Here is a 21,146-nt window from a genome sequence, read left to right on the forward strand (position 1 = left end):
TCAACAAATAAAATAGATAACTCAATATTTCCCCTGATGTGAGGCATACGTGTTTACTGTAGAGTGAATATATGTGTGTATACAGTATCAACATATGTCAATATATTGTATGTATATATGTACGATATGGTTTGGCTGTGTCCCCACCCAAATCTCATCTTGAATTGTAGCTCCCATAATTCCCACGTGTTGTGGGAGGGACCCAGCAGAGCATAATTGAATCACAGGGTAGTGAATAAGTCTCACGAGATCTGATGGTTTTATAAGGGGTTTCCCCTTTTGCTTGGCTCTCATTCTGTCTTGTCTGCAGCCAGGGAAGATGTGCCTTTCACTTCCCCTTCTGCCACAACTGTGAGGCCTCAACAGCCAAGTGAAACTGCGAGTTTATGAAACTTCTTTTTCTTCTTAAATTACCCAGTTTTGAATGTCTTTATCAGCAACATGAAAACGAACTAATACAGTGTATATTTGTGTATATGAGTGTATATATGTATATATAGTATGTATGTGTATATACCATATATCAATATATGTCAGTATATCTATATATACACAATATATGCCATTAAATGTATATTTGTATACATGAGAGTGAATATGTATATATTCATATGTGTGTATACACATACCCACTCATATATACATATATGTATATATTCACTCATATATACATATATACATATGTGCACACACTTTACAAAAGTGAAAGTAAAGCCTACATAATTATTTGAAATTAAAACTCTAAGGGTTTTTATTTTCATTTTTAAAAATTTAAAGAGACTCCACATGTAGTAATGCATTTTACATTTTTAAAGCCATACATATGGCTTTCCAAAAGTTTGCAACTTTACCAGGACTGAAAAACATCAAAATTAGAATACACTATTGAGGAAGGTACAGTATAACAAATATATTATTGTTATACTTACTATTTTTAGACTATCAAGATATTTTTGCCGTCACGTTTAGTATTTTTGTTATTTATTTATGGTATAATTACTAACAAAACTCTTTTAGTTTTTGTTATGTTTCAGAATATTGATTTAATAGAGGCTGAATATTCTCAATGAAAAAAATATGAAAAAAGCATACACAATATGCCCATTGCCAAACATCTTAGTATTAACAATGATGGGAGCATTGTAATGTATTTTAACCTCTTAATGCTTCAGCAGAGACTTGGAAAGAGGTAACAACCTAATTTCGTCATAAATGTCCTAATTGAAAGTTGATTATAGAACCTAACTTTGGCGAGGTCCAGATGCATATTCCTGATGTAAAATTATACAGTAAAAGTATTTTAAAATAAAAAGTATAATTTAAAAAGTGTCTTTAAAATCAATTATTATATTTGAAGACGTTGGTAAGTATACTTATTTGGGTATTCTTTCTTGAGATGTCAAATGACATTTTCCATTATTTTAGGCAAATATGTTTTAATGCAGAAATTTACTTGTTATGATCAAGGGCAAAAGTTCTATGAATCAATTTATTTGTAATTTCTTAATCACAACTGTGCTAGAGAGTACAATTTTGAAATTCACCTTTGAAATCCAAATCTTGTCTATAAACAATATTGCAACAAATTTTCTACACTAGTTTAACAATATTTCTTATTAATTCAAAATGGAAGACATTTTAACATTTCTAAACTACGATCTAGGGAATCTTCTTTGACTTTCTGATAATGAAGCCAGTGATTAACTTACCTGCCCATTCATAATTTTAAATTAACTGTAGCTTTTTATTTTAACTCTCATATTTCAAATATACAAATTTTACCAAAAGTAACCCACTATCTCTTATTACTGATGCATCTGCTTCACATCTGTTTCTCTCATTCTCTCTTTAAGAAAGGGAATCAAGCTTTCTTTTTAAACACCTTCTTGGGGTTACCCTCATTCGTCAAACAGAAATTATTCCGAGACCTGTTAAAAATTGTAAGGAAGACTAGTCATGATTACTAACACAATAGTGCTCAAGACTATTGCAATAGAAGAGAGAGATTGAGTTCAAAGCCAAATACAAGGACAAGTTGGGATATACAGCCAATGAGTAGAGTGAGAGATGGCAGTGAATGAAAAGTTATTAAGAGGGACCTGGTAAACTTCAGAGATAATGAATTTCTTGGTAACCTGGCCTAACAGGATCCTTGCTAAAGACAGGCCAAAGACTTAGACCACAATTGTGTTGAATGAAGAACTTGGTCAGATAGCAAGAGTGATCAGAAATCAAGGGTGGGGGAACTCTTATAAATGGATTTGGCAGGATTCTTTGTTACTGGCAAGCCAGGGACAGTGCCAAGGTCAAGGCCTAGTTGAAAAGTGGGCTAAGAAGAACCTGACTAAAGTTTGATCAAAGAGGGTGTCTGTGTCACTTTCTTGATTGTCACTGGCACTGGAGGCTTTCAGAAAGGAGATCTCTTTCTCCACCTCCAGTGAATGACATACTTCCATCTTTTCACTATTCAGATTTATCTTAACTTTTTTCTACTCTGCTCAGATAAAAATTAATTCTTCCAATAAAGTCACTTCTTTTCATTATAATTTGTAGAATCATATTTTGGTTTGGACTTTGATAAGATTGATGGACACATAACTCCTTAAGATATGCTTCCATAACTTCATATTTCATGTAGTCAGGAATTAACTTTCCCCATGCATAGTATACTGGGCACAAATCCTAAGCCAAAAAAATGCAAGTTCAAGATAAAAATGTTTCCATGCCTATTGCCTTTTTTCTTTCATATATATGTGAAAGAATATAGCATAGGCAAAAGTATCTTTCCACTTCTGCTTATGCTATATTCTTTTCTCCTTTTTCCCCTGTATGTGTTTCTCTAACCACCAGTGTTTATTTCCTCTGTACATTTGAAGCCTTTCATGATGTAAAGGGCCTTCCTGATTTTGAAAATGACTATTTTTGGTACACCAGCATGACATATGGCTACATTATTCAGCCACTTCAGATGGTGCTATGCAAGAGTCACATCCCTCATACCACACTGGCCCAGTACCAAGTTGTTAATTTCATTGACATGCTAATCTTGTGCCAGTGAATATCGCTGCCTTGCTACTGTATTGATATTTACGAAGCATATCCTGTATAGACATTTAGTTTCTGTTTTATTATAGACGGGCGTTATCAATATTTTCTTGCTTGATACCACAAATACATTTTTTAATGTGGCTTTCAGTGTAGCATGTATTGCCTGTAGCAAGTATTGCATTCAACATTGATAATTCTGAGTAAAATTCACACTGAGATCATCAGGCAAGCAATTAGTGGCAATTGCTTTCTGTTATGGAAAACAACAAATCTTACCCTCAGTTTATAGTTAAATTACACTATTAAAATACACTACATGCAGATGCCACATTGTGGACAGAGTGTGACTGCAAGTCAGCTATTAATGTTTCCATTAGGATGTATGAATTTCTTATTGGATTGAGTTTATTTGTAACTATATTTTCCTTAAACCTCTCCGTGAAATAGTATAATGCTAAATAAGTTATATTTTACATACCTTAACAGTTGTAAATAAATTTAAAGATATAGATATAGATGTATGAATTTCCTGTTGGATTGAGTTTATTTGTAACTATATTTTCCTTAATCCTCTCCAAGAAATAGTATAATGCTAAATAAATTATTTTACATACCTTAAGGGTTGTAAATAAAGATATAGACGTAAACTTAGTTTTTGACTTTGAATATCAAGAAATTTGGCTCCTCTTGTAGTTGTTCCTTTAATCAGTTGTGTGTTCTTAGATTCTTCATGTCCCTGGCTTTTTCAATTTAGTTGAACTGTTGAATTAAAATTTATTTGACCATTTAATTTCAAGTCAATTCAATCTACAGTTTAAAAAACACTGTATAAGCCATTAGATAAATAATTGTGACTGAGATATATTCTGACCCCCAAATGGACATCATTTGGTGTAGAAACGATCAAATAGATGCTTCCATTGCCTAATGACCATGATGAGGGAAAGCACAGAATGCTGTGGGTGCACAATTTAGGGCACCTCATCTAGAACTGAAGAGTGTGGAAAGGCTGTGTTTAGAAAGTGAGGGGCTTACTTTTGAACTCAGTCAGTTGAAGGGAAGGGCAGGTATATGCCGAGCTGATGGAAAGCCATAGGCAAATGTATCTGGGTAATATTTAGCACACCTAAGTACAAAGATGTACCACCATTTATGGGATGTTAAGTTGTTTTCAGTTTTTGTTATTAAAATAATAGTGCATTAATAGTCCTTTAAATAAACTTTTATAATATTTATAATTATTTTCTCTAGATACATACTGGATTGCAGAATCAAGATTATAAAGCTGTTTTATCTTCCTGAGAATTGTTTCAATTATATTCCCTTTGATGATAGGATTCACAGTACAAAAATATTTCAAACCCTGAAAATTATAATTTTATTTCTGTATTTGATTGGGCGTATAATAGACGTTGGTTAAAATAGCCCTATATTGATATCTGAGCCCTAAAACTTATTGTGGGAATGAGCTTGGCATCTCTTAACTCAGATCCCTTTTCCATAGAACAGAGATTATTCCTTCCTTACAAGGTTATTAAAAATATTAAATATAATAAAGTATATAAACAACTTACCTTCATATAGAAATGATTCAGTAAGCATTTCAGACTTGTATGTGAGATTGTCATTAAAAAATTCATTAAAGTAAAATAGGACAAGGACTTTTAAATGATTACTTCTGCATTTGTACTACAGATAAGTTACATATCTGATATTTATATAATTAGTAGATATAACAAAACTGGATATTGCTTTTTTAAGTAGTTTGCAGTAATAAAATATTTAAAAGTTAAATGACTTAAATTGATAATTTTTGGTGTAATATTAAGTTCTAAGTAGTTAATATTAGTAACAGTAATCAGCATAAATACGAGCAAAATTTTAGCTACAGCTTACTTGAGAATTATGCTTTCATGTAAAAATAATTATAAAATCTTCTCAAATAATTATGCAGGCAGGAAATTGAGAGGTTACAATATTTGGCATTTGATTTAGATCATAGTCCTCGGGTGGAGGAAGAGTGAAAACAACGTTTGTATGTTTTCACATTTAGATTTTTAAATAAAATTATACATTGTTTTCTCTTAACTTTTGTGATAGAGATCTAGAATACAGACCTGAAAAAATTGATAGGGAGTCGTAAGAATAGGAACTGGTTACTTTTCAAATTAATTATTGTTGATTAATTTATGACATCTGTGGTTTAGTAAAAATGGGAAATATGGATACTTTAGGGAAAAAATGTTTAGTTATGTTGTTGCCATTCCAACTTAGATTTCATACCTGAGTCTTCAAAATAATTTATAGAAAAAGTGACTATGACTTAAACGAAATAAAAAGTGAGGAAAGAACCATTTATTAGATTTTATCCTAAACTCTCACTTTATAGTTTGTTCCAGAAATAGTTTCTACACAAGTAGATAGTCATTAACATAGTCAATATATATTTTTTGTCAGATTAGTAAGAGCAAATTTAACTCTGGTTGTCTTATATTTTAATAATTGGTAATTTATGAGTCTATGTTAATCCTATTAAATTATGTGATAAAAGTATTCAAATGACATATATTTTCATGAGTTCTGATGCACTATGTTAAATACACAAAATTAGGCTGCGAGCGGTGGCTCACGCCTGTAATTCCAGCACTTTGGGAGTCTGAGGCGGGCGGATCTCGAGGTCAGGAGATCGAGAATCACGAGGTCAGGAGATCGAGACCATCCTGGCTAACACGGTGAAACCCCGTCTCTACTAAAAATACAAAAGATTAGCCTGGCTTGGTGGCGGGCACCTGTAGTCCCAGCTACTCAGAAGGCTGAAGCAGGAGAATGGCATGAACCCGGGAGGCGGAGCTTGCAGTGAGCGGAGATTGCACCACTGCACTCCAGCCTGGGTGACAGGGCGAGACTCCGTCTCAAAAAGAAAAAAAAAAATACACAAAATTAGAATTATGTGGCTTCTTTTTATACAGTAGAAATTACTAATGCTTATACTACTTAAATAATTATTTAACTTAAAGAAAATGCCTATAATTATTTTATTATATTGTATTACAGATGCCCCCAAGTTTATATCAAACCAAACAATTTATTACTCTTGGGAAGGAAATCCTATCAATATAAGTTGTGATGTGAAATCGAATCCACCAGCATCAATTCACTGGAGAAGAGATAAATTAGTCTTACCTGCTAAAAACACGACCAATTTAAAGACTTATAGTACAGGAAGAAAGATGATATTAGAGGTAAGTCCACATGTATACATCAATAAATTGTATTATTTTAACAACTATCTACTATTTCAGAATATATTTAAATATCTTCATATGCATATATATATAATAAGAGAGAGAAATCATAGTGTATATATTTTACAGTTATTTACTTAAAGGTCCATGGCTCATTAATGATGAGTGTATGAATGTCTATTCACTTATATAGAAATGTGGCTATGTAGCAAAGACCATTATTTTTATAAATGCACTTTTAGGAATAAAAACAATTATATGGCCGGGCGCAGTGGCTCACTCCTGTAATCCCAGCACTTTGGGAGGCCGAGGAGGGCAGATTACAAGGTCAGGAGACCGAGACCATCCTGGCCAACATGGTGAAACCCTGTCTCTACTAAAAATACAAAAATTAGCTGGGTGTGGTGGTGTGTGCCTATAGCCCCAGCTACTCAGGAGGCTGAGGCAGGAGAATCACTTGAACTTGGGAGGTGGAGGTTGCAGTGAGCCGAGATCACGCCACTGCACTCCAGCCTGGTGACAGAGCGAGACTTCGTCTTAAAAAAAAAAAAAAAATATATATATATATATATATGGAAAAATCTAGGAAGAAAAATTGGTGATGTAATAGTTATTGAGGGCTAAAAATTTTTCCATATTATATATATATGGAAAAATCTAGGAAGAAAAAATTCGTAATGTAATAGTTATTGAGGGCTAAAAATTTGTCTTCAATGTTGATGCTTTCATTGATTCCATGTGGTATAGCTTTTTTTCTTTTCAGTCTGGCAGGTATAAATGCTATCTGTTGGCTAGATTTTTACAATTCTAGTGTAAATTCCAAAATAAATGAAATTTACTTGTTCAGTATCTTTTGTTTTATTACTAAAAATAAGATTTTGTATAATTATTTTTATATTGCCAAGTAATTGGCCTTTAAATACTGTTTGAATAAAGTGCCTCTTATTTATTAATTGGAGTGTATGTGTGTATCAATTTCCAAAACATATAAAAAATCTATGAAAATGATCATCACCCTTTCCAAATTATGATGCGGTTAGGAAAATTGGGAATCTTTTTCACACAGCCTTATTTGCTGAAAGGTTGCTACATTTTATTCACTAATTCAGTTTGCATAAGCTAAAATGAAATGCACGTTTTAGAATACCGTCTAATATCCATACTGCCTTAACTTAAAATATCCTCATTGATGCCATTTAGACTTAAAAAAATTTCGTTTGATAGGAGGATTTAGCCATCATGTCTGCAAATACTTGCATAGCTGACTGGCTGGTAATTAAACCGCTATGTCTAAATCAATTTCAATATAAATAAGTTTCTTTGGAAATATTTTAGAAGAATTAGCTATTTGTGACTTGACAAGGATGTCAATTTCATAAAAACATCTGGACAGTTTTAATCTAAATTTTATGTGTTTTACCTTAGTGAAAAGCTCAGATTAGATTTAACTTGTTCTGTGTAGTGTGTAGTCTCCTTGAATACTTTAATAAAATACTATAGACAGGATTGTTGAAATCACAGAAATTTGTTCTGAGTTCTGGAGGATAGAGGTTCAATATCATGGTGCCTGCCAGGTTGCTTTCTATAGAGGACCCTTCCCTGAACTTGTACTTGGCCGTCTTCTTGCTGTGTCCTCACATGCCCTTTCCTCTGTGTGCACACAGAGTTCTGGTGTCTTCCTTTTCTTATAAGGATACCAGTCCTGTTGGATTAGGTCCCACTCTTATTACCTCATTTAACCTTAATTACCTTCTTAAAGATCCTATTTCCGAATTCATTCACACCGGAATTTAGGGTTTCAGTATATGAATGGGCAGAGTGAGGAGGCGGGCAGTTCAGTCCATAGCAAGTAGATTGAATTTCATGAGTAAATGACAGACTAATGTGTAATTTCTGCTTTACTTCATCTTGACATTTTTTAGTTCCTCAGCCAACTCATAATTCTCTATATTTAATGTGAAGGGACATTTTATACATACAGCATAGTATATAGTGTATGCTATTTAAACTTCTGCCTAAAGACATCCCTCTGCACTCCAAAATAAAATTTTTAAAAACCCACAATTTTTGCTTGCTTGACACACAGCCAGGTGATCTGTTGGCTAAACCACTGACTTTAAACAGACATGTTTATGTGTATACTCTCACAGATTAAATTTAAATTCTGAATGAAAAATATAAATGTGTGATTAACACAACTTGAAAACATAGCATAACAAAATAACAATAACATAAAGAGAAAGCAACAATGAGCATTACTAATATTTAATTATTAGTATATACAGTTGCTTGAGACAGTTACTTTTGTTTAGTAATTATTGTAAAAGTCATATATGTTCTAATTCTTTAGAATATAAAAGGAAATATAGAAAAAGTTTACACTTAACAAATTGTCAGTAATAAATTTATTGAATTGTTTTAAAGATTTTTTCTTTAAGTATATGTATTCAAACTTTTAAAATTGGGTGTTTTAAAACATAACCAAATATTCAATAAATTATTTAAGTTACTGCCAATAAATGCATCTGTAATCTGTAAAGGTCAAGGTCATCAAAACTTTATTTTTTTTAACTGACCACATCCTGAGGAAATTACACAACTTTTCAATATGTGGGCAAACATTGAAAGAAGGAATAGGTTTTTAATAGGTTTGTTAGAATAATATTGTACTTTGCGTTGTCTGTATCTTTGTTTCATATCCTAAATAGGGGTGCTAGCTGTTGTGTCCATGACTTTCTTATCATGGAATACATAGAAGAAATAAATATTTTTAGGTTTAAGAAAAAGACTAGCAAGCTTCTTTATTAATATTATACACTTAGCTTATATTTAGATATTCAAAACTATATTCGTTACTTCACTATACTCTGTCCAAACCTAATATCATTAATTAATATCAGCATTTTTAGCTGGATACAGATATACCTTGGAGATATTGCGGGTTTAGTTCCAAGAGCACCTCAATAAAGTAAATATCTCTATAAAGCAAGTCACAAAAATTTTTGCTTTTTTCAATGCATATAAAAGTTATGTTGGCACTATAGTCTATTAAGTGTGCAAAAGCATGGTGTATAAAAAGGTCTACATAACATAACTGAAAAATACTTAATTACTAAAATTTTCTGGGAATAATTTGAGATTTAAGCAAGTTGTAACATTTTTCATTGGTGAAGCGTTTGGTCGCGAGGTTGATGGCTGCTTACTGATCAGAATGTTGATTGCTGAAGGTTGGAGTGGCTGTGGCAGTTTATTAAAATAAGGCAACAGTGAAGCACTTTGTTAATTAACACTTCCTTTCATGAAAGATCTCTGTGTAGCAGGTGATGCTATAAGGCTAGCAGCATATAATACTGTTTGTTAGGAATTACCTATAGCAGAACATCTTTCAAAAATGAAGTAAATCCTCTCAAACCCTGTCACTGCTTTATCAACTAAGTTTATGTAATATTCTAAATCTTTGGTTATCATTTCAACATTTTTCAGGCATCTTCAGCAGGAGTAAATTCTACCACCAGAAACCACTTTATTTGCTCCTCCATGAAGAGCAATTTTCCCATCTGTTAGAGTTTTATCATCAGATTGCAGCAATTCATTCACTTCTTCAGGCTCCATTTCTAATTCTAGCTCTCTATTTCCATCGCATCTGCAGTTACTTCCTTCACTGAAGTCTTGAACCCCTCAAAGTCACCCATGAGGGCTGGAATCAACTTCTTCCAAATTCTTATTAATGTTGATATTTTCACTTTCTCCCATGAGTCACAAATATTCTTAATGGCGTCAGCATGGTGAATCCTTTTCAGAAGATTTTCAGTTGACTTTTCCCAGATCCGTCAGAGGAATCACTGTTTTATGGCAGCTGAAGCCTTAAATATTGTATTTCTGTTTTTTGTTGTGTTTTTTTTTGAGACGGAGTCTCGCTCTGTCGCCCAGGCTGGAGTGCAGTGGCACGATCTCCACTCACTGCAAGCTCCGCCTCCCGAGTTCACGCTATTCTCCTGCCTCAGCCTCCCGAGTAGCTGGGATTACAGGTGCCTGCCACCACGCCCGGCTATTTTTTTGTATTTTTAGTTGAGACGGAGTTTCACGGTGTTAACCAGGATGGTCTCCATCTCCTGACCTCGTGATCCGCCTGCCTCGGCCTCCCAAAGTACTGGGATTACAGGTGTGAGCCACCCCGCCCGGCCACAAATTGTATTTCTTAAGTACTAGGACTTGAAAGTTGAAATTACTCCTTGATCCACAGGCTTCAGAATGGATGTTGGGTGAGCCAGCATGAAAACAACATTAATATCTTTGTATATGTCTATCAGAGCTGTTGGGTGACTAGGTACATTGCCAATGAGCACGACTAGTTTGAAGGGAATCTTTTTTTTTTTTTTTTTCTCAGCACTATATCTCAACAGTGGGCTTAAAATATTCAATAAACCAGGCTGTAAACAGATGTTCTGTCAACCAGGCTTAGTTTTCCCATGGATAGAACACAGGCAGAGTCAATTTAGCATAATTCTTAAAGACCCTAGGATTTTCATAATGATAAATGAACAATGGCTTGAACTTAAGTCACTAGCTGTATTGGCCCCTAACAAGAGATTCAACAGGTCCTTGGAAGTTCGAACCCTGCCCTTTACATCTCCTCTGTAGCTGTAAAAGTCTAGATGGCATCTTCTTGCAATAGAAAACTGTTTCATCTACTTTAAATTCTATTTTTTAGTGTAGTGAATTCCATCAATGATCTTAGCTTGATCTTCTTTTTTTTTTTTTTTTTTTTTTTTTTTGAGACAGGGTCTTGCTTTGTCGCCCAGGCTGGAGTGCAGTGGCGCGATCTTGGCTCACTGCAAGCTCCGCCTCCCGGGTTCACGCCATTCTCCTGCCTCAGCCTCCCGAGTAGCTGGGACTGCAGGCGCCCGCCACCACGCCCGGCTAATTTTTTGTACTTTTAGTAGAGATGGGGTTTCACCGTGTTAGCCAAGATGATCTCGATCTCCTGACCTCGTGATCTGCCCACCTCGGCCTCCCAAAGTGGTGGGATTACAGGCGTGAGCCACCTCGCCCGGCCCTTAGCTTGATCTTCTGGATAACATGCTGCAGCTTCTACATCAGCACTTGCTGCTCCACCTTGTATTTTTATGTTATAAAGATGGCTTCTTCCCTTAAGCCTCATGAACTCACCCCTGCCAGCTTCAAACTCTTCTTCTGCACCTTCCTCACCTCTGTCAGCCTTCATTGAATTGAGGAATGTTAGATCTTTTGCTCTGGCTTGGGCTTTGGCTTAAGGGAGTATTGTGGTTGGCTTTGTCTTCTATCCAGACCAACAAAATATTTCTCCATAACATGAGTAAGGCTGTTTAGCTTTCTTATCATTTGTGAGTCCACTAGCGTAGTACTTTAGATTTTTTTCAGGAACTCTCTCTTCACATTTACCACTTGGCTGTTTGTTGCAATAGGCTTCTGTTTTAGCCTGTCTTGGTTTTGTCATGCCTTCCTCACTAAGCTTCATCATGTTTAGCTTCACTAAGCTTCATCATGTTTAGCTTTTGATTTAATGTGGGAGATGTGTGACTCTTCCTTTAACACGAACACCTAGAGGCCATTGTAGGATTATGATTTGGCCTAATTTTAATATTATTGTGTCTCACAGAATAAGGAAGCCAAAGAGGGAGAGAGATGGGGGTACGGCCAGTCAGTGGAGCAATCAGAACACACATTTATCAATTAAGTTCACTGTCTTAGGGGCACAGTTTGTGGTTCTCCAAAACAGTTACAATAGTACCATCAAAGATTACTGATCACAGATCACCATAGCAAATTTGATAATAATGCAAAGTTTAAAATATTGAGAGAATTACCAAAAAGTCAGAGAGACAGGACATGGGCAACTGTTGTTGAAAAAATGGTGCTGTTAGATTGCTTAATGCAGGATTTCTGCAAACCTTCAATTTGTGAAAAAAAAAAAGAAAAAAAGAAAAAAACCACTATCTTTCAAGCATGGCAAAGTAAGACACAATAAAACAGGTATACCTATATTTAAATATGAAGAAGTAGTTTTATCAGTAGATGTTTCTAGTAGATGTTTATCAGTGGATGTTTATCAGTAGATGTTTCTTGATTAATATTTTCAATGCTTTGCACATTTTAAACATTTAAATATTTTTACTTAATGGTCTATAATATACCCTCGTTATATTATCTTATATTTTCATAAAATTATATAACATTTCATTGTGCTGGGTTTAAGTGTAAAACCACTATTGGACTTTAGTTTTATGTTGCTTTCCTAGAATACATCAAATAAGCTTCAGGGTACATGATTTGGCCAGATTATATCTAGAGCATGTGTGAGGATGTGTGTGTGTGTGTCTTAATCTATGCCGTGATGGGTGTTTTCTTTACTTATTAAGCATACAACATGATAAAAGGTTGCTTATTTAAGATGAACTTTTATCTCTTGATAGCTGAACTCCCAGGAACAACAGCAAAAAAATGAATTGAGCTTTTAAGAAATTGTTCCAATGAAAATGGCTCTATTTAGATTATTAATCTTAAGGAGCTGTGTAATAGTCACATTTCTTTGTTGTGGCTATCCTGTCTTGGCATTATATTGATTCAGTAAACACATTCTTCTCTGTTGAATTTGCAAATAACTTTCTCATATGCAAGTAGAATAAGAATTTTTTGTTAAATCTCTTTCTCATTAGAACAATTAGTTTAGAGTTAAATTAGTCTTGCTTATTAAAAGCTACACATAAGGAAAATGAATATTTTAATCACTTAGCAGTAATTATGTAAGAGCTGTTACAAATTCTAAGCTTATTCCTATGATCTGTTTCTAGATGGACAGCTGACTAGAAAACGAATGACACAGCTTTTCTGTACTCTTTCAGAATTATCATCTTCAATGGACCTCAAAATTGCACTCTTAGTTAATAGCCTCCCATTACCACAAAATCATTTTTCCCTCTTTTGGGATAGAGTTGAAATTAACAGCAACTCTTGTAGGCATATTCTCTCTTAATAATAGTTACACAGATTGAAAATTATATCTATTACTATCATCAAATCTCTTATCTAAATTGATACTTCAGAATTTCTGTACATTAGAATTACAGGGTTTGTCTCAGTGTTCACCAATAGAATCCCCAAAGGTTAACTTAGTTATGGATTTCAAATGTATAAGGATAGAGGTCAGCTATTTTCTACCTAGAGTGAAAAAGAATGGTAGGAATTGAACAGAAATGGAGGCAAGATACTGTTATTAGATAGCGAGAAAAAGTGCCTGTCTATGAGTATTGTTGCAAAGAGCAACATTTTATTGCACAGTATGTTCCTGGAAAGATTTCATTAAGAATGATCCTTCCTCCTTCGTTAGTATTATATGTTCAATAAACTCAAAACAGGGAGAGAAATATCACATATTTGGAGACTTTCTTGAACATTAAAGCAAACTGATCTGAGGCCAAATCATAGAAAACAGTTAACAATGCTTTTATTACAAGCTTCCTGTTTTCAAGTTTACACCTACATTGATTGCAAACTATAGATATATATATATATACATGTATACATAAATATATACACATATATATTTCAAACTGTGTACTACTTTCTGAGCTTTACATATATGTAGATATAATGGTTATGCTATTTAATAGATACATCGAAGTGGTGCCATTTGTTTACTTAATGAATTAATAGATAAATTCTGATTTGCCTAGTCCTATGGATATTACAGGCTCATGGATACATCATAAAAGGATTTACATTATTTAGTAATGCTTACTTAATAAAGAAAATTAAAAATATATGGTAAGGAGTTGTTGGGTAAAAAATGAAATGTGTGAAAGTGGTAGCCATACTGGGGTTTATTATAAAACTTCTATGATGTTTTAGAATTGTAACATTTGTTATTATAATTATTTCAGATTGCACCTACATCTGACAATGACTTTGGACGCTATAATTGCACAGCCACTAATCATATAGGAACAAGATTTCAAGAATATATTCTTGCTTTGGCTGGTAAGTATAGCACAATAATTTTTGAGATCTCACACAATATTTCTGAAAGCAAATGAAAATTTAAGCTGATAAAGTGGTCTCATTTACATGTGGGATTTAAAACAATGGATCTCTTGGAGATATCAGGTAGACTGTGGTTACCAGAGGCTTGGTAGTATATTGGGAAGGAGGGAATAAAGAGGGATTACTCAGGGAGCATAAAACTACAGTTGATTACAAAGAATAAGATATGCTGTTCAGTAGTACGGTAGGGCTATAATAGTTCACAATAAGTTATTGTATATTTCAAAGTAGAAGAATATATTTGGAATGCTCCAAACACAAAGAAATGACAATTGTATGAAAGAACAGACATGCCAGTTTCTCAGATTTGATCATTATATATTGTCTGCTTATATTAAATAGTCACATGTTCCCTGTAAATATGTACAACAATTTTGCATGCATAAAAATTTTCCAAAACCTTAGACTTTAGCATGTCTATAACAAAAATATGAACTTCCAAAAAGTGGGTGTCATGTCATTTTAAATGTTAGCAAAGAATATCTTTTACATTTTTATAAGTAACAATACAGATTGCTTTTTATAAAGAATGAATCACTTTTAAAAACTTGAAACCATTATATCTGCCATACAGTGAGCACGTAGAATGTATTTACTCATCAGGATTGATTTTAAAACTTGATTCTAATCCCTCCAACTTTAAAAGTGAGATATTTGTGAAGGAAATAGGGAATTTTTGTATTTTTTTTTTTTTTTGGATGTTAGGAATGGTCATGGTTTTGTTTTTTGATTTTTTTTTTATTATTATACTTTAAGTTTTAGGGTACATGTGCACAATTTGCAGGTTAGTTACATATGTATACATGTGCCATGCTGGTGTGCTGCACCCATTAACTCGTCATTTAGCATTAGGTATATCTCCTAATGCTATCCCTCCCCCCTCCCCCCACGCCACAGTAGTCCCTGGAGTGTGATGTTCCCCTTCCTGTGTCCATGTGTTCTCATTGTTCAGTTCCCACCTATGAGTGAGAACATGCGGTGTTTGGTTTTTTGTCCTTGTGATAGTTTGCTGAGAATGATGGTTTCCAGTTTTATCCATGTCCCTACAAAGGACATGAATTCTTCATTTTTTATGGCTGCACAGTATTCCATGGTGTATATGTGCCACATTTTCTTAATCCAGTCTATCATTGTTGGACATTTGGGTTGGTTCCAAGTCTTTGCTATTGTGAATAGTGCCGCAATAAACATACGTGTGCATGTGTCTTTATAGCAGCATGATTTATAATCCTTTGGGTATATACCCAGTAATGGGATGGCTGAGTCAAATGGTATTTCTAGTTCTAGATCCCTGAGGAATCACCACACTGACTTCTACAATGGTTGAACTAGTTTACAGTCCCACCAACAGTGTAAAAGTGTTCCTATTTCTCCACATCCTCTCCAGCACCTGTTGTTTCCTGACTTTTAAAAAATTAAATTATATTTCAAGTAAAGAGAGAATCCTGATGAAAAAATTAAAAAGCAAAACACTCTGAGAAAAAATGAACAATAATAATATATTTTAAACTTTTAGACTTGAAAGTACAAAGAGCTATCTTACTTCTGAAGGAAAATAGAAAATTAAAGGTTACATAAATTTGTTGAAAATATTTTATTTTGTATGTATATGTTAATATTCTAGTTTTACCTCTAAAGCTTAAAGATATAGAAATAACAACATATAGAATAAAAAATTCATACAAACCAGAAAGCCAGATATTGTTTACTTATTTATAAAATTTGCCATTATGTTTTACAAGACTGATGAGGAATCTTAAATACATTTTAAAAGATAGTTTATGTAGCTCAAATGGAAAAAATGTGATTTACAGTCTTCTAAGACTAGGTAAAGTAATATCAGAAAATTATTGTAATATTATATTTTAACAGACTTAAAAGCATCTGTAAAGAAATTTTATAACCTTTTCAGGTAGAGATCTTATTTATAACTTTAATTTTATATTAAGTTCAGAAAAATGTTCATTTTTACTGCTGTATAAATATATTCTAAATATTAATGTCATTGATCGTAAAGGCCAAGAAGGGAAATTTTTAAGCTAATAATGTCAAATTATTACTGGAGAACCTGCTATTCTCCAGTTCAGGTTTTACTGCATTGATAGAGAAGGGAGAAAAGAGATTACATGGAAGGAATTGATGGAAGAAGGCAGGGAGAAAAAAAATCAAGATAAGTGAGTTTAGAAATGTGAAGAGACTGTTATACAAGCAAATTAAATTATAAGAAAATGAAGTGTGCTAATTCTCACCAAAATGCATTGATAATAAATTGAAGAATCAACTGTACTAATAAGAAACATTCACTACTCAAATTAATTCCAAGCCTTTGGAAATTATGCAACTTTTCTTTAAATTAGTATATAATTTTATAAATAATTAGATATAGGATTAATATATGTATATATAATGTTATTAATATTGATCCAGTATTGTATATTGCCATTTCATAAATGATGTGTTTTTCGATTAGGTACAACTTAATAAACGACCAGAATTTTTAGGAGGGTGTATTATTAATATTTGGTATTTAAAACATTATGTTGATTAGGTTTAAATAATTCCATGAAATTCACAGGTAGTATTTAATGTGCATGTACCTTTGTATCTCACGATACTTACTGCAATAGTGTTCATTGAAAAATATATTTGATTCCTATCCTTCTAGTGACTATATTAAATTACTGAGTTTTCTTCTGTCCAACCATAATAAAAATTAAAGTTTTTCATCAAAGCTGAGTTAGAAAATATTGGAAAATTTTTTGAATATTTTCAGCAATTTTCCTAATATTCCAAATTTTATACAATTCCAGGCTAAGAATTTGTTTTCGAAAAAGGTGGATTCAGTTGAAATTGTAATGAAGATATAAAAATGATTCAGACAGTCAGCCTTAGATGGGAAACCTGCATTTAAATATCAACATTTATAAATAGGCTTTATTTTATGGGACTCTTATTTAATACTAATATTTGGTAGAAAACTTAATCTGTCCTGCAGAATCCTAACACTGAAAATGTACTGTGATTTTAAATAAGATGTAAGACATTTATTATATAAAAAATTAAATATTTCCTAATATATGAAGATACCACAGTTTAAGATTTCATTGGCCTATTTGCCTTGTAAAAGGTCAAGATCATTTGGCATATGGTATTTTACAGTGTAAGAGAATACCCTACTTCCAAAGGGAATTAATTAGAGCCAAAATGTAGTGTGAAATTTTTGTACACATTCAGTGGTAATATAGGAAACAATTACTTTTTCAGCATTCAGAAACATTTTTTCCTTTTTTCCTCCCATTTGTCCTCCTTTCCTTCTTCTTTCCTTGCATTTTCCCTTTTTAATAATTCAGCCCTACATCGGAATGAGGTAGGCATCTGTGTAGGAGTAGGGTGAAGCACAGAAGCCTGGCATGGGGTGTGAAAGCCTGAGCAGAGTGAATGGAGTGGAAGGAGTGTTGCAGGGGTCCAGTGTTGAGTGTTGGGATCCAGGGAGGGTAAAAAGAGTGCCCACTTGCCAAGACAGAAACAGCAACCCAAAGAGGCTTGTTGGAGGCCATTCACCTGAGTGAGATAACTCAAAAACAGAAATTCAAATACTGCATGTTCTCACTTGTAAGTGGGAGCTTAACAGTGTGTACACACATGGAAAAATAGACACTGGAGACTCCCAAAGGTGGGAGGCTGGGAGAGAGGGGAAGATTGAAACATTACTTGTTGGATGCAATGTTCAATATTCTAGTGATGGATACACTAAAAGCCCAAACTTTGCTAGTACATAATATGTGATTGTAACAAAACCCCCTACACCTATAAAAATAATATAAAAATGAAATATTTTTGAAATGGAAATAAAATGTATATGTGTTTGGTTTAAGTCAGTTAACCCTAAGCAAGGACTTTCCATTAAACCCTGACTTCCTATTAATGAGCAGGAGTTGACGTAGTCTTCTTTTACCTATCTCCTCTGTCTTTAGAACACTGGAGGGAAAAAGTAATCTTTCTATGTTGTTACAGAAATATGAAATATTTCACATATGTGCTTGATAATTTTGTTTTCTTAACTTTTAATCAAAATATTAACTAGAAATATAAGACAGACAAATACGTATATATTTTAAGACTTCACCATAAAGTTGGTTTTTAAAATGTACCTCCTAGGTGTTGATCCTGCTTTCTAGTAGGAAGCATTCTCTATTTGGATTGAAGTACATATCTTGAATCAAATTAAAGTTGTACAGCATGTAAGGCTAAATAAAAGTTTGACTATATAGTGTTATTTCTTCCTTACAATTTTCTACTTCCAAAAGATGATTATCTGACAAGGCATTCTGTATATTTATATGCATATTTATTATTTCTTTTCTTAAAAAATCATTACCCTACATTTTAAATATTATTATCAAGTAATTTCATTTATATACTTTTAAATTTCTTAATTTGTTTCATCATTGTTATATTTTTTAACTGTTGAACTTTTTTATATTAAACCTTAATCCTAAATAAAATAATCCCACCTTTGTTTCATTAATTGATGCAGGTTTCTGATAAAGTCACCTTCTCTTGGGCAATTTTATGGGAGGGACTTGGCTGTTAGCTGTCATCAGGTAGTATGTCCAGCCCCTGGGGAATGAGAGCCTCAGCTCTTTCAGAGTTTCTGTGCAGTCATTCCAAGATGTACCTAGTAACAGTATTGTGACAACTAAGTGAGTTAATGCATTCAAGCACCCAGCACATGACAAGTACTCAACAAATATTAGGTAGGTATTATTATGGCCTAATTATAGTTCATATTGGTCACTTTTCTTTTGGATAGAAGTCAGTACCTTGATACCTCTTTAGTTATTATACATCAATCTAGACATCAAGGACCAAGGCTTAGTAAAATGAGATAATGACCTTACTTATTCTGAACATTATACTTCTATTAAGTAATGTTAAATTCATTTGACTTTTGTTATTTTTTTCCATTTGGGAGCTTGTACTACCAATTTTTTACACAAACTGCTATTAAGGGAGGTATCTGATACTGTGCTTCACAATTGATTTTTTTTTAACCTCAGTTCAGGACTGTATACTTACCCCTATTAAATCTCATCTTGTCAGTTTTGACTCATTTTTTAACCTACTGAAACCCTGTCAAATTCAATATTTTAGCTCTTTTTTTCAGGATTGATTTAAGTCACAAGTACAATATCATGAAGCACTCATCTGTATTTTCACCAGAGTTAGGATTAGCCTGTATAAGTCATCCTTGAGAACAGAGATTGGCTTACAGGTTAAACTGGATCAATTGAATAGAATTCTAAGATATGGAATTATGGCCGATCTACTGGTCTGTGTACCTAGATTTTATCTTAGCCAGACCTTTGCTCCATAACACTTGAAAGCATGTTAAAATTAGTTCATTTGGTATCACACTTTCTTCACCTAAATATAACGCCAGGATTCTTTAACATAATCAGTTTTATGATCTAGCCTGGACAAGTCTACATCTTGATTTTTCAAAGAACTCATTAAGCAAACAGTGATATTCAGAAACTATTCATAATATATTCTTGATTTTCTCATTCTCATATTGCTATGAAGAAAAGGAAATCTGGATAACTTGACATTATTTTCAGGGAATCCATGTTTGCATCAATTCCTAATCACTTTTTAATTCATTCACTCAAAAAATATAATGAATTTCTAGTAGGTACCACACATTGTTCTAGATCTTGGGAATCTGAAGGTAAATAATATATGGCATCTGGTCTTTACACATAAGTTAGAGTTCAAAACATATAAGATTGCTGTAGAAGTGTGAATCAAAGGTTTGGGAGAACAAAAATCAATTCTGATTGGAGTTCTTGGAAAAGGCTTTCAAAAGGTGTCAACTTTTGAATTGAGTCTGAAAGAGGGAGTAGAAACAGGTCCAGGGAAGAAGAAAGGGAAAGACTCAAAGAAACATCAAGGTTACACTTGTACATAGGCACTATGCTCTGAAAGGATGGGACTGTTAATGAGTAAGGCATTTAATGGAAGACTGGAAGGGTATGTTGTATGAGAAGACCAGTGTTGGTAATGTGCGTAGAGAGGTAGAGAGAAGTTAAGTTATAGATCTTAAAAACATTCCTCATGTTTGCAGGGCAAGGTGGTTTACGCCTGTAATACCAGCACTTTGGGAAGCCGAGGTGGGTGGATCATCTAAGGTCAGGAGTCTGAGACCAGCCTGGCCAACATGGTGAAACCCCATCTCTACTAAAAATACAAAAAAATATTAGCTGGGTGTGGTGATGGGTGCCTGTAATCCCAGCTACTCGGGAGGCTGAGGCAGGAGAATTGCTTGAACCCAGGAGGCGGAAGTTGCAGTGAGCTGAGATCACACCATTACACTCTAGCCTGGGCAACAAAAGCGAGACTCTTCCTCCTCCAAAAAAAAAAAAATATATATATATATATATTCATCATGTTTACATTCTGTCTGGTATACAACGAGGGAAATTTGGAGATTTTTATTCATGAAGCAACATGATTCATGGATCTTAGAAAATTATCTTGGTGGTGTTCTAGAGACAGACTTCAACATAGAATAAAATGTACATATGTAACTAACCTGCACGTTGTGCACATGTACCCTAAAATTTAAAGTATAATAAAAAAAAGTGACACAACTGCCAATTTCCAAATTTCTCCAAATATCTAAAATATATAAATTTAAACTCAAACACTCTAATGTTCACTCTTCCAAATTTTTTTCTGGCTCATAATAGCTCTAAATTGAATGTTTGAAGG

The 21,146-nt window shown here is 33.4% G+C and overlaps 1 protein-coding gene across 5 annotated transcripts in view; it reads left to right on the forward strand.

Annotated features, from left to right (window-relative positions):
• Nucleotides 1–21,146, forward strand: part of NCAM2 (neural cell adhesion molecule 2) — a 551,993-nt gene that overhangs the window by 412,734 nt on the left and 118,113 nt on the right. For all 5 annotated transcript variants that reach the window (XM_019017903.4, XM_019017902.4, XM_055374042.2 and 2 more), the window contains exons 10-11: nt 6,103–6,290; nt 14,213–14,309. In XM_019017903.4, coding sequence (XP_018873448.1) covers nt 6,103–6,290; nt 14,213–14,309 — 285 coding nt within the window. The remainder of the gene's footprint in view (nt 1–6,102; nt 6,291–14,212; nt 14,310–21,146) is intronic.

Source organism: Gorilla gorilla, chromosome 22, assembly GCF_029281585.2.
Source record: "Gorilla gorilla gorilla isolate KB3781 chromosome 22, NHGRI_mGorGor1-v2.1_pri, whole genome shotgun sequence".
Taxonomy (NCBI): domain Eukaryota; kingdom Metazoa; phylum Chordata; class Mammalia; order Primates; family Hominidae; genus Gorilla; species Gorilla gorilla.